A 13,105-nucleotide genomic window follows, 5' to 3' on the forward strand; every position below is an offset into this window, starting at 1 on the left:
GAGCGATGTCGTAGCGTGTAAAGCCCGCTTAACTCAGCATTGGTCCTGATCACTTAAAGCAGCATTTCTATAACCAGAGTCAATTTATACAAGGGATTGATACATTGACATGAAGAGGAGCTCTTTTTTATTTTTCAATAAAAGATGTTTCTTGGTAGTTGCTTACAATGACTATTAAGCAGTTAGTACTGTACATTAAATTCCCTTCTCTCGTAGACTATAACTTGTATTTTGTTTTTGTACCATTTGACAATATGGTTTTAAAAAGAATTAAAATGGCTACTTCCCTTTGTGAATTCTCTGATGTGAAAGAAGATTTGATTTCTGTGTAAAAGATTTTCCACATTCTGAACATGAAAATGGCTTTTCCCCTGTGTGATTTCTCTGATGTCTAACAAGAGATGTTTTCTCTGTAAAACATTTCCCACATTCTGAACATGAAAAAGGCTTCTCCCCTGTGTGAATTCTCAGATGGCTAACAAGATGTCCTTTCTTTTTAAAACATTTGCCACATTCTGAACATGAAAATGGGGTCTCCCCTGTGTGAATTTTCTGATGTGTAACAAGATATGCTTTGTCTGTAAAACATTTTCCACATTCTGAGCATGAAAATAGGGTCTTACTTGTGTGAGTTCTCACATGGTTAACAAGATATCTTTCCTGTGTAAAACATTTTCCACATTTGCGACATGAATATGGCTTCTCACCTGTGTGAATTCTCAGATGTTTAACCAGATATGATTTATCTCTAAAACATTTCCCACATTCTGAACATGAATATGGCTTCTTCCCTGTGTGTGTTCTCTGATGTCTAACAAGCTGATCTTTTAAAGTAAAACATTTCCCACATTCTAAACATAATAATTCCTTTTCCCCTGTGTGAATTCTCTGATGTTTAACAAGACTTGATTTTTCTATAAAATGTTTTCCACATTCTGAACATGAAAATGGTTCGTCCCCTGTGTGTACTTTCTCATGTGCAACAGCATTTGATTTTCTTGGAAAACATTTCCCAGATTTTGAACATGAATATGGCTTCTTTGTTGTATGTACACTGTGAAGTTCACCATCGATTCCGTTATTTTTGTTTTGATTAACAGTCTGCAATGAATTCAAAGATAGGAGCTGTTGAGAAGGATCAGACGGCAGATCTTTACTGTGCAGGGTCGGAGATATATGTGGGATACTATCATGTTCTTCATGAGCAACCAGATTGATATTATGATCATCTGTTGTGAAAACTGAAAATATCAGTTGTGACCCTGATTTGCTGGTGAAGTCATCTGCCAAAAATAAAACTGAATATATTATTTTTCATTAACACACCCTTGAAATAATATTAATTATGATATATATAAATTGTATAACATTTCTATACAAACTGAAGTAATATTAAATTTGAACTGATGAATGCAGTGATGGCAACAAGAAATTCCAAAGCAGAGTCTCATAGATTATAATATCAGGCCACGAGGTTTGTACTTATTTAATTTTTCACTTTGCTATTGAAGATAACTTGGTCATTGGTCCATGTTTTAATATGCCAGTGTCAGGTACATTTTAAAAAAAATACAGAAGTAAAACATCTCCTAACCGATGCAAACACAATGCAAGGATAAAACTGGCATCATTTCAGAGGAGCAGAACTGGGGTAGGTCTGGCAATTTCAGCTCCATGAATATACACTGGAAATCAAAATTGGAGAACAATGTATGATCACTTGCTTTTTTCAGAAATAATGTAATCTACATTAATGAACATTTGAAGGTTTTTTGTAAGGGGTAGACCATGCCACTAGAACAGTGTATTACGAAAGATCCAAAGTTTAGCAACATAAAACCTTTATTTACCCAATCAAGATGATCATAATTAGAGAACAGCAATGGCTGTAGCACGGAGAAAGATTATATGTACATTTTCTGACGGAACAACAATCATCCATCAGTAGGACGTTTAAAGGCCTTTGCTTTGAATGACTAAAGCACATCTGTGGCCACAGCACATTACTAGTCTCTCACACTGCTCTGGTTTGATTTTGGTCCACTTTTCTTCCAGTCTCTTCCACAGATCTAAGGCTGTGTGCGCACGTGTGTGTATTGCATGCATTTACGCTGCGTCTTGCACTGATGAGAATCTCACCGATGGAATGATGGCAACTGTGCCCATTTAGACACGTGTGGAAATAGAGATCTGCTACATGTACAGCTGAATATGGGGAGGAGGCTTCTTTGCAATAGTCATGGTTACCTTATAGGTTTAATGTATGCTGCTCAGGAATTGACAATAACCTTTGTTTCAACCTCTTAATGCTGATACTGCTTATGGAATGATGGCAACTTTGTCCCTTTAGTAGTGATCTGTTAACTGTCCAGTTCAACATTGAGAGGAAGGTTATTGTACTAGCTTATTGTTGCTTCATAGGAATTATGTACACTGTTTGATGAATTAACCTGGATTTAATTGTAAATTAATTTACATTTTAAGATATTGGATTGATATCACGTTCTGATACAACCACTAGATGGCAGTACTTTTGTATTTAATTTATTAAATCATTTATCCTGTATGTAACTACAAATAACTATCAATATGGAACACAAACCTTGTAATTTGACTTTTCTGGTGTAAATGTATGTGACAAAGGGCCCATGCAGCCTTTCATCTGAAGTGATCTACTGTTTTCATATAAAATGTTTTAATAACTTCCTCAATAAAATGTTGTGTTCTTACTTTGTGCTAAAAATATTCCAGCTCATTTTGTGTAAAATATGCCCTAAAGGAGTAAGCACTTCACTGTATTTAACTGGAATTCTATTTTTGCTAGAGGTTTGGTCACTGCAGAGTGGGCTTTCAGTACAAATGCTCTTAAATGTTGTGATACTTAATAACAAAACAGTAACCCTACTCAGTGCTGAACTGGCGAGTAATTCCATCTGCAGTGTTGAAACTATTACCCATGGAGATTCTCCTGTCCTCTCATGTATTTATCTTTTGAGGGTAATCAGCCTTCTTGGGGAACTTGAAAGAGTTTGTGATGTTCTAAAGATGCAATATTCTCGAAATCACAGACTTGGAACGGCCAACTTCTCTTACTATTGATGATAGGGTCACCCTTTTGGCTTTCATCTGGACAACCTGCGGCCGGAAGGTTTCAGTCCCTTTGGAACGGCACACCATTTTTGCAAAGTCAGTGCAAACTGGAAAGTTAGGCTGTCAGTTAAATACTGTTTCTCAGATAAATAAGAAAATTAGCACCAGGTGCCACATTAACACAAATAACTTGCAGGTACCTGAAAGTGTTCTTTAATTTTGATCAGTGTTCTTTCTCATTTACATTTTTATTAGGTGCTTTGGAATGAATTCAATTTATGAAATAAGCTTAAAATACTGCTAGTTTACTCATGTTAGGAAATAATTACATAGGACTACACAATTACGTTAACATTCAGGAAATTGTGTGGTGGACTCTAATTTTGATCTCCAGTGTAATGTATAGCTTTGCAAATGCAGCATTGTCCTGGGTGGGGGGGGGGGGGAAATCATGGACAAATATAGTAGTCTCATCCTATACGACAAAAAATGGGCATCGCCCATATACGTGCTGGAGATGGGTACTAAGTGCAAGGGCACAGACAGAGAGGGACTGTGAGAGAGAGCACTGATGTATAAGGTGTGGGATAGGGGAAAAAGACTGTTGGGAATTAATGAATGCTCTAAATTTTACCCCATTATGGCAGAATCAGTGACTGGTAGAGTTTGAGAAATTGACTGGTTTCAGAGGTTGGGAATCAAGGGGAATTCAGACTTTAGATCAGTTAATAGAAAATGAAATTCTTAAAATTTTTTATGAACTACAAGAGTTTGGATTGCTTCGCAGTTTCTTCTTTCAATATCTACAACTTCAACATACATATCAGACTGAGTTTAGCGATACAGTACCAGATATACGAAAAAATTCCTTACTAGACTCAATAGTAACGACAAAAAATACAACGGTTTTAATTTCAAATATCTATCAGCAACTCTTAGGGCGGCTTTGCACGTTGCGACATCGCAAGCCAATGCTGCGATGTCGCACGCGATAGTCCCCGCCCCCGTCGCAGGTACGATATCGTGTGATAGCTGGCGTAGCGAAAATTATCGCTACGCCAGCTTCACATGCACTTACCTGCCCTGCGACCATCGCTCTGGCCGGCGACCCGCCTCCTTCCTTCATTGACGCCTCCCATTTTTTATCGAGGGCTTAGTGGCAGCTGTGCGCTGTAATTAACCCCTTATTACCCCGATTGCAACCATACCAGGACAATCGGGAAGAGCCAGGTAAAGTTCTGCTATTGTCGCATCTAATGTAATCCTGGACGGCTGCTATTTTTACGCTGGGGGACTCCATAAGCATAGGTCTCCCCAGCCTGAAAATACCTGCCCCCAGCTGTGGAACTTTATGTTTGACTGAATATCAAAATTGGAGTGGGGACTACACGCTGTTTTTTTTTAAAAAATTATTTATTTAAATAATTTAAACAAAAGCCGCATGCGGTTCCTCTTATTTTGATATACAGCCAAGATAAGCGCATCGCTGGGGGCTGCAGCCTGTAGCTGTATGCTGGGTATCATAATTTGGGATGACCCTCAGACAATTTTTTAAATTTAAATTATTTTTTATACCATGGTAGACGCACACAGCATCTATGATTGAAAGAAGTCAGCTGACACTCACGGTGGGGTCACATCTGACTGCAACCAATCACAGACACTGATAAGCGGGGAAAGCTTGTGCATATGCAATGAAGGTACTGAGTGGCCCCGGAAGGGAATGAGTGGCTGTGTGAGCAGTTACAGCTGCATCGGAGACTCTGTAAGTATAGCCTGCTTGTTCCTATAGCCCTCTCTTTTCTACCACCATTTTTAAATGCCAGATTCTGGTCCCCAAAGACTTATATGGGGACCGGTGTCTGGACAGATACCCAGGGTAAATTTTGGTCCGGAACCAAATTTTTTTTTTCTAACCCAGTGAGACGAGACTGCCCATCACTACTCCTGAGAGATAGCCTATGGCACATTCTGACAACACTGGTGCTGTATCAGTCCAGGGCGAACGATATACCATATTTTTTTGTTTTGTAAGATGCAACGGATTATAAGACGCACCCCAAATTTAGAAATGAAAAAAAAAAAACAAAAAAAACAAAAAACAGGGGTCCGTCTTATGCTCCAGTGGTGTCTTAACGGAGGGTTTGGCAGCGGTGGTGGAGCAGGGTCACAGGAGGCGGGGGGTTGCTGGGGTAGGGCAATGCTAGCTTCTGTGCTGGCTGCGATGGGGGCGGGTGTGCTAGCAGCTGTGCTGAGTGCGGTGGGGGTTGCTGTGCTAGCTACGTGGAACAGAGCGGTATGGCGGGAGATGCAGATGCTCTTTTGGTGTTGTGGGCTTCAAAGAAATGGCACTCGGAATCGTTGCATCTGCAGAGTGAGCTCTATGCTCAATGACATGCCGAGATGTCATCTGCACACGCGCTGCCTCCGGGCACCATTTTCCTTAACTCCGCTGCTGAGAGATCAATGGGCCAGAGGCGGCACATGTGCAGATGAGATCTTGAGCCGAGAGCTCCATCTGCGTACGCGCCAACTCCGGGCGGCATTACTTGAAGTCCTCACTGCCGACAGAGCATCTCACCCTCCGTACCGCCCTGCTCCACACAGCCCCCATCGCAGCCAGCACAGCCGCACACTGTAGACAGAGCATCTTACTTGCCGCACCGCCGACAGAGCAGCTCACCTGCCGCACTGCCCCACTCCACACAGCCCACATCGCAGCCAGTACAGTGCCCATTCTCTACCTGCCGGTAAGCTACATTCGGATTTTAAGACACACCCCTCATTTTCCTCCCACATTTTTGTGAGGGAAAAGTGCGTTTTACAATCTGAAAAAGGTGTCTAACCTTTTGCCATCTCTGGGCCACATTGGAAGAAGAGCTGTTGTCTTAGGCTACACATTAAATACACAAACACTAATGAAAGCTGATGAGCAAAAGAAAGATCCACAAATGATTTCTGCCACCAGAGATGAGCAAAAAAGTCCTCACATAATAATCCTAATTATACAGTGGAGGTCCACTATGCATTTTAGCACTGCAGCCCACTGGAAATCTGTGTTGGGTTGCACTAAGGACCATTTATGGCTGCATGCGTCCCTTGGGTTGGACATGCCTAGTCTAGAACCAAAAATGGATATATATACATATATTATCAGTAATCACAGAGTGAAGAACACATAGATGTCCTGAACAGTGATCTTTTATTCTACAATTTTAGGAGATTTAATCTCCTTCTTCAGGAATAGGATCACAGATGTATATCGAGCGAAAGCAATAGACATGTATATATAGAAAAGACCACCGGGAGTGCGGTGTTAACCCCTTGTCTCTTCACTCTGCGGTTACTCCACATGGGGACTGCGGCGGCAGTTTACAAGCTTTCATAGTGGTTGTGACTTCTCACAACCCGCCCCATACCAGGTGAGCGATTCCGCCACCCCCTTATCCACCATCTAGGATAAGACCCCATTTGCGCCTTTGTCTTTCAGTTTTATTTCTCCCTGATATTATCAGTGGCAGCGAGGCTCCTATCCACACAATATATTCAAAATACAACCAAATAAACCCTCTTCAGATATTAACTCTTTAAGGAAACATTATATTTACGTCCGTCCTTCCTACCTCCCATCCTCCTGACTGCGTCCGTCCTCCCTGCCTTCCATCCTTCTGACTTTGTCCATCCTCCTTGCCTCCCGTCCTCCTAACTGCGTCCGTCCTCCGACACCCATCCTCCTCACTCCCGTCCTCCCTCCTCTGTTGTTCCGTCTCCCTGTCCTCCCTGTTATCACCTGCTCTACCGGTTTCCTACCTCGGCTTGTTATTAAACTTTGGCTTCACCACTCCTCCGGTCTTTGACGTTCTCTCTTGGTTTCTGACTCTCCCTTTACTCTGTCTCATCCTTGGTACCACGTGAACCTCCTGGCTCAGACCCCATCTAGTGGAGATTTTCTGTCTAGCACTTTCCTGGTGCTCCAGCTCCCACTGCTGGTTTGTTACAGCAGGATTCCTCAGATCAGAACGATTATAATGATGGAAAATGTGTAAGTTTTTTTTATTGTGTAAGATGTTCAGGAATGACAGCAACTCGTCTTAACCCCTTCCCATGAAGTCTGTTTTCACCTTCCTGAATTTTTTCTGGAATAGATTGTGGACACTGTTGCATCATTTGCAGAGCCCCTGAGGTGCTAAACAAACAGTAGAAAACTCCATAAGTGAAACAACACCTCCCAATGAAGTCATGTATGGGTGTGATGACCATCTTGAACCTATTCGCGATTAATAGAATTTTATAATATCGGGTCATGAAAATTAAATATTATGTTTTGTTCCATGAAAATGTTGCTTTAGCGCAAGTTTCTCATTTTCACACAGATAAAAAGAGAAATTGCACAATATACTGCAGGGTCCATTTTCGTCATGGTGCAAAGCTCAGAAAGGAAGGAGCGCCATGTTGGAATTCAGATTTTGCTGGAATGGATGGTGGATGCCGTATCACATTGGCAGAGCCCCTGAGGTGCCAAAACAACAGAATCCCCCATAAATTATTAGTTTACACAATACACCCCTCAGTGATTTCATCTAGGGGGCCACTGAGTATTTTAACGTCACAGGTGTGTCACAGAATTTTTTATCATTGGGCAGTAAAAAAAAAAATGTATAACTAAGTTATTGTTTTAGCACCAGGTTTTACATTTCCACAAAAAGAAATAAACATATAAATAGCCCCGTAATTTGTTACACAACTTATCGGGAAAGTGGCAATATCCCATATGTGATTGTACATTACTGGCATTTTGGGGTACATAAGATTTTGGATCACTTTTAAGGCTAGAGTCACATTTATCCTGAGCTCTACGCTGAACGCTTAAATCGGAGGTTTCATCCAAATGTTTGAAAAATGTCACAGATGAAACCCCCGACAGATCCATTCACTATGATGAGGAGGCAGAGTTACTCTGTACACTGTTGGCCTTTCTTCAGCAGCAGGACCTCAGCTGTCAGTCGAGCTCCCGGTGGGGAGTGTGTGGGCACAACTCCTGCACACGCATAATCACCTGGATATACCGGTATGTTAAGTTGCGGAAATTCACTACTAAACAGAACGTACCAATACATCTAATGTGGGGAAGGAGTTAAGAGATATGAACCTGTGATTACATGAACAATAGTTCTGTATACTGCAATACAATGATATCCTATTACAGTATATAGGGAAGGTGATGGTCTCCTATCAAGCCTTAGATTTTTATTTATGGATCAGAGTGTCCCCTTGGATGGCCCTGGTGGGGCGTGACACATGGCTATACCTGCTTTTAGAATTTATGAAAATGCACGACATTAGTGGCATAACTCACTCCAGAAATATTCTCCAGCCCCTGACGTTCACCTTTAAATGAATTAGGTGCATCTCATGCCAGTGGCACTACATATTAAGACTGACATGCACAACACCAGTCTCAATGAACTGGGCCCATAAATCTACAACCAGTGACTGAGTAAAATCTGTGACTTCTCTGCATTTAGTGGTCACTACTCACCTGTGCGGTTATCTGTAGGAATCTCCTCTTTACACCGCTCATCACCCCTCACATATGTCTCTGTAGTATTAATATGGGGCAGATTGTCACCCTGAAACAATATTTTTAAAGTCACAGACAGATGGAGAAGTTGTTAGAAATGATTCAGAAAAACAGACAAGATCAAAAATTAACAAAACAACCAAAACTGACAGCAGTAGATATCACAGAGCTGCAGATCTCCTGTATAATCCAACCTGTCGGCTCCTAATTGTAACCAGCAGTCTCCATAACCACAAAATTGTGAGAAGATCCAGACAACATCTAATGCCTATGATCAGATTTATCCTGTCATCTCCACCAAGTATAAACCATACACTGAATGGCCACCTTCTTAGGCTGGTTTCAGACGTCCGTGTTTTAGGTACGTGTGACATCCGATTTTAACACGGATGTCACGCGTACCCATGTTACCCTATTGTGTACTCACACGGCCGCGTTTTCCCACGCACAGTGTGACCCCGCTATTTCACACGGAGACGTGTCCGTTTTTTCTCTGGCAGCACGGGTGTCACACGGACCACACACTGATGTGATCTGTGTGACATCAGTGTGACACGGACCGGAGAGAACACAAGTTTTTAAATAAAAATATTTTCTATATTTACCTGTATCCAGCGATGCTGTCTCCGGCTCTGCTGCCTCCCGCTCCTGACCCCCGCTCATTATATTCATTTATTATTAACTGCAGTGAGACAGCACCGCCAAGGACAGCATCACTGGGGACATCGCTAGTGACAGGTGAGTATCCTGCCAGCAGTGTGTGTGCAGGGACGTCCAGGAGGTCATTGGGTTTCCCAATGAACTCTGATGACCTCCTTATGACACCCCTGCGACAACTGCGCTACAGTGAGTGTCACAATTGTGACTTCCAGGGGTTCATGAAAGTTCATTGGGAACTCCGATGATGTCACTGCACAAACTGCTGTATACTCACCTCACCTGTCACCGGCGATGTCCTCGGCGGTGCTATCCGGCGCTGTGCCCGTGATGCTCCGGCTTCCAAATCCTCGGGCAGTGAATAAACAATGAAAATAATGAGCGGGGGTTAGGAGCGGGAGGCAGCAGAGCAGACGACAGCATCGCTGGATACAGGTAAATATAGAATATCTTTTCATTGCAGAGACACGTGTTTTACCCGGTATGTGTCACACGTATGCAAACACGGATGACACATGTGTGACCATAACCATGCGTGTGACTGGTACCTGATTAAACACGGACGTCTGAAACCAGCCTTAGAGACACCCATCTAGTAACGCGTACATTTACCTTTGGTCTTCAGAACTATAGGAATTCTATGTCTTCAGTTCCAGTCTGTGTTGATCATTCTGCAGGAATATTGGCCCTTGAGGACAGGACAGTTTTTTTTACAGATACCACAAATAAGATGGAGGTACTGACCTACTCTGTACAGCCCAATCTACCTCCGCCTGGAGATGCTCTATAGGATGAAGATCTGAAGGCTGTGAAGCCCACAGAAGCTAGAAAAATGCCTGTCATATTTCTGGAAGCAATTCCTGACTATCCAACCATTGTAACATCAAACATTGGTGCAGTAAGGACCTATAGAAGCACGACTGCGCGAAACGGCCGTCATCCTCCTGAGTGCCAGCATCTGGTTGTCGGACCCGCTTTTTATGCATCGTATATAAAGCAAGGTTTTAAGTGTTAGCGTGTTGCCACGTTCTGGATTGACTTTCTGTATTGTGATCACCGAGCCACAAAGCATTGTTGGATTATCCCTGTGCCTCCTCCTCATTGCAGCCCTGGACCAAGTAACATGGCATGGCGGTACTGCATCTCCTTTTTCTGATTTCCGACATGCCCTAGGTAAGCATCTAGGTAAGCTGAAGATTTGTTCATTCAGACACTTTAGCTGTAGCATCAGTGTCTTTAGCTGCAGTACAAGTCTGAGCACCGACTGTTCTTCAGAATGGTTGTGCATGAACTCCTGTCACTGAGGAGTTCATTATATTCATAAAACCCACTTTTTCTGCATGTTTTATCTCTATCACAATACCCTCAGTATAATCTCAACGCCATTATGTGTACTAAATGTTTAAAGTTGATCAGATGACTCAATATTTCCATTCTACTATAGATTCGCACTGTAAGTGATCCACAAATCTGATCACTGGATTTTCTTCTGAACTTTGGAGTCACTGGTCAAATTTCCATTCAGAAAACTTTATATCAGGGAAGCACCAGTATCACTAATGCATTGGCCATTCAGTGTATAATACTGGAGGATAAACACAAGACCTTCACAGCCGTCTACACATCTACCTCATCATCCTGAGGAAGATCAGGATTTTCTTGTTTACAGTCCTGTGGAAGAAAAGGACGGAGACATCTCTCTGGTGTTGTCCTCTCACTGGATAGAACTGGAGGAAACACATACAGGGACTGAATTAATTCTTTACATACAGATAATTATAGGTCATGTGTATTTAGTCCTGTCTATTACCTGGTGATGTGAGGGGCTGGGGAACCTCCATCATGAAGTCCTTGTACTGATCTTTGTGTCCTTCTAAATACTCCCACTCCTCCATGGAGAAATAGACAGTGACATCCTGACACCTTATAGGAACCTGACACATACAATGATACCATCATCCCCCGATCCCTTCATAGTGTTACTGTATAATGTCCCAGCATTCCCAGCAGTGTCACCTCTCCAGTCAGCAGCTCAATCATCCTGTAGGTGAGTTCTAGGATCTTCTGGTCATTGATGTCCTCAGATATCAGGGGGTGAGATGGAGGCCCCGTGATTGGGCTCAGGAGTCTTCCCCATCCCTCAGACACAGGGTCCTGACAGCGATCACTAGAGGTCTTCTTCACTACTGTGTAATCCTGGATATGGAGAGACACATTAATAAATCTCACTACAGACATTTCCCAGAGTCCTCACCTCTACAGTTCTGTCCATCTGTTATTCCCATAGATAAGAATGATGTAATGTGACGTCATCAGAATCTCTCACCTCTCCAGTAAGCCGGAAGAGGATCTCTAGGGTGAGGTGTAATATCCTCTCCGCCATCTTGTCCCTGTCCCTATGCATCCTTGACGGGTCAATAGGGAAAATTCTCTTATATAGAAGATCTGAGAGGATCCAATATTGTAGGGACCTGAATGGGGAGAAGATGACGATGTAACATCAGAAAGATCCCATGTAAGAAATCTCCGGAGTAGGGCTGAGCGGATCTGGATTGTAAAACTCCGGATCTGCACGGTTTCAAAGATTTCCAGGGAAAATAATTAAAATATAAAGAAAAACAGAAATAAAACAGCGTTTCATACTTACCGAGACTCTGTGTCATGGCAGCACACTGCTTCCGGGTCGCGCATTCACTTCCTGTACTGTGCATCGTATACACACAGCTTTCTGTGTTTTTCCCTCCCATCGGCCGTCCTCTCGTCTGTGATTGATTGCAGGCAGACACGCCCCCAGCCTGTGACAGTGTCTGCCGTGCAGTTATTGCAGCTCAGTCATTGTCTGCACAGCCAGCGGTCATGCTCAATGGCTCTATGTGTTATGTAGCAGAGCTGAAGTGGCGTGGGACCTCGTGTGGATTATTCCGGACCTGCAGGGTGTTGGGGGTTAATAAAGAGTTTAAGGGGGGTGTTTTGTACTTTATTCCAAATAAAGGATTTTTCTCTGTGTCTGTGTTTATTTACTTTCATTTACAGGTTAGTGATGCAGGTATCTCATCGACGCCTGTGCCATCACTAACCTAGGGTTTTGTGGTAGCTGTGCGCTGCTATTAACCCCTTATTACCCCAATTAGCACCGCTCCAGGCCAACGGGAAGAGCCAGTAAAGCACCGGGATTGTCACATCTAATAGATGCGGCAATACTGGGCGGCTGAGAATACCAGCCCCGACCGGCTTTATCATGGCTGAGTATCAAAATTGGGGGAACTGCACGTCGTTTTTTTTTTTTTTTTTTAATTATTTAACAAAAGAAAAGTCGCATGTGGTTCCTTTTCTTTTGCTACACAGCTAAGATAAATACAGGGCTGGGGTTGCAGCCTGCTGATCTGTGGCAAAAACAGCGGCAATAAAACCACGGGTTGTTTTTTTTGCCAGGAAATGTGAATTGGATGCAGGAATATGGTGTAAAAATTTCAGCTTCAAATTTGCATCCCTTGGCCAAAAATTAATTTTTTAATTTTTTTTGCCAGGAGGTGGAAATTTGGTGCTGAAATCTGGTGCAGATGTTTTCAGCACCTAATGTGCACCTGTGCAAAAAAACACGGTAAAAATCATGGCAAAAAACCCATGGCAAAAACCGTGGCAAAAAACGAGTGGGTTTTTTTGCCAGGAGGTGTAGATTGGATGCAGGAATGTGGTGTAAAAATTTCAGCATCAAATTTGAATCCCTTGGCCCAAAAATGGAAAAAAAATTTTTTTGCCAGGATGTGGAAATTTGGT

At 42.5% G+C, this 13,105-nt stretch overlaps 1 protein-coding gene across 1 annotated transcript in view; it reads right to left on the reverse strand.

Moving 5' to 3' along the window:
• The window catches only part of LOC142312855 (uncharacterized), a 155,981-nt gene that overhangs the window by 46,713 nt on the left and 96,163 nt on the right, over nt 1-13,105 (reverse strand). Inside the window, 6 exon segments of the mRNA XM_075351840.1 lie at nt 284-1,283; nt 8,630-8,720; nt 10,958-11,055; nt 11,139-11,262; nt 11,345-11,524; nt 11,655-11,773. Of these exon segments, the coding sequence (XP_075207955.1) occupies nt 284-1,283; nt 8,630-8,720; nt 10,958-11,055; nt 11,139-11,262; nt 11,345-11,524; nt 11,655-11,773 (1,612 nt within the window).

Source organism: Anomaloglossus baeobatrachus, chromosome 5 (genome assembly GCF_048569485.1).
Source record: "Anomaloglossus baeobatrachus isolate aAnoBae1 chromosome 5, aAnoBae1.hap1, whole genome shotgun sequence".
In the NCBI taxonomy this organism is placed as follows: Eukaryota; Metazoa; Chordata; class Amphibia; order Anura; family Aromobatidae; genus Anomaloglossus; species Anomaloglossus baeobatrachus.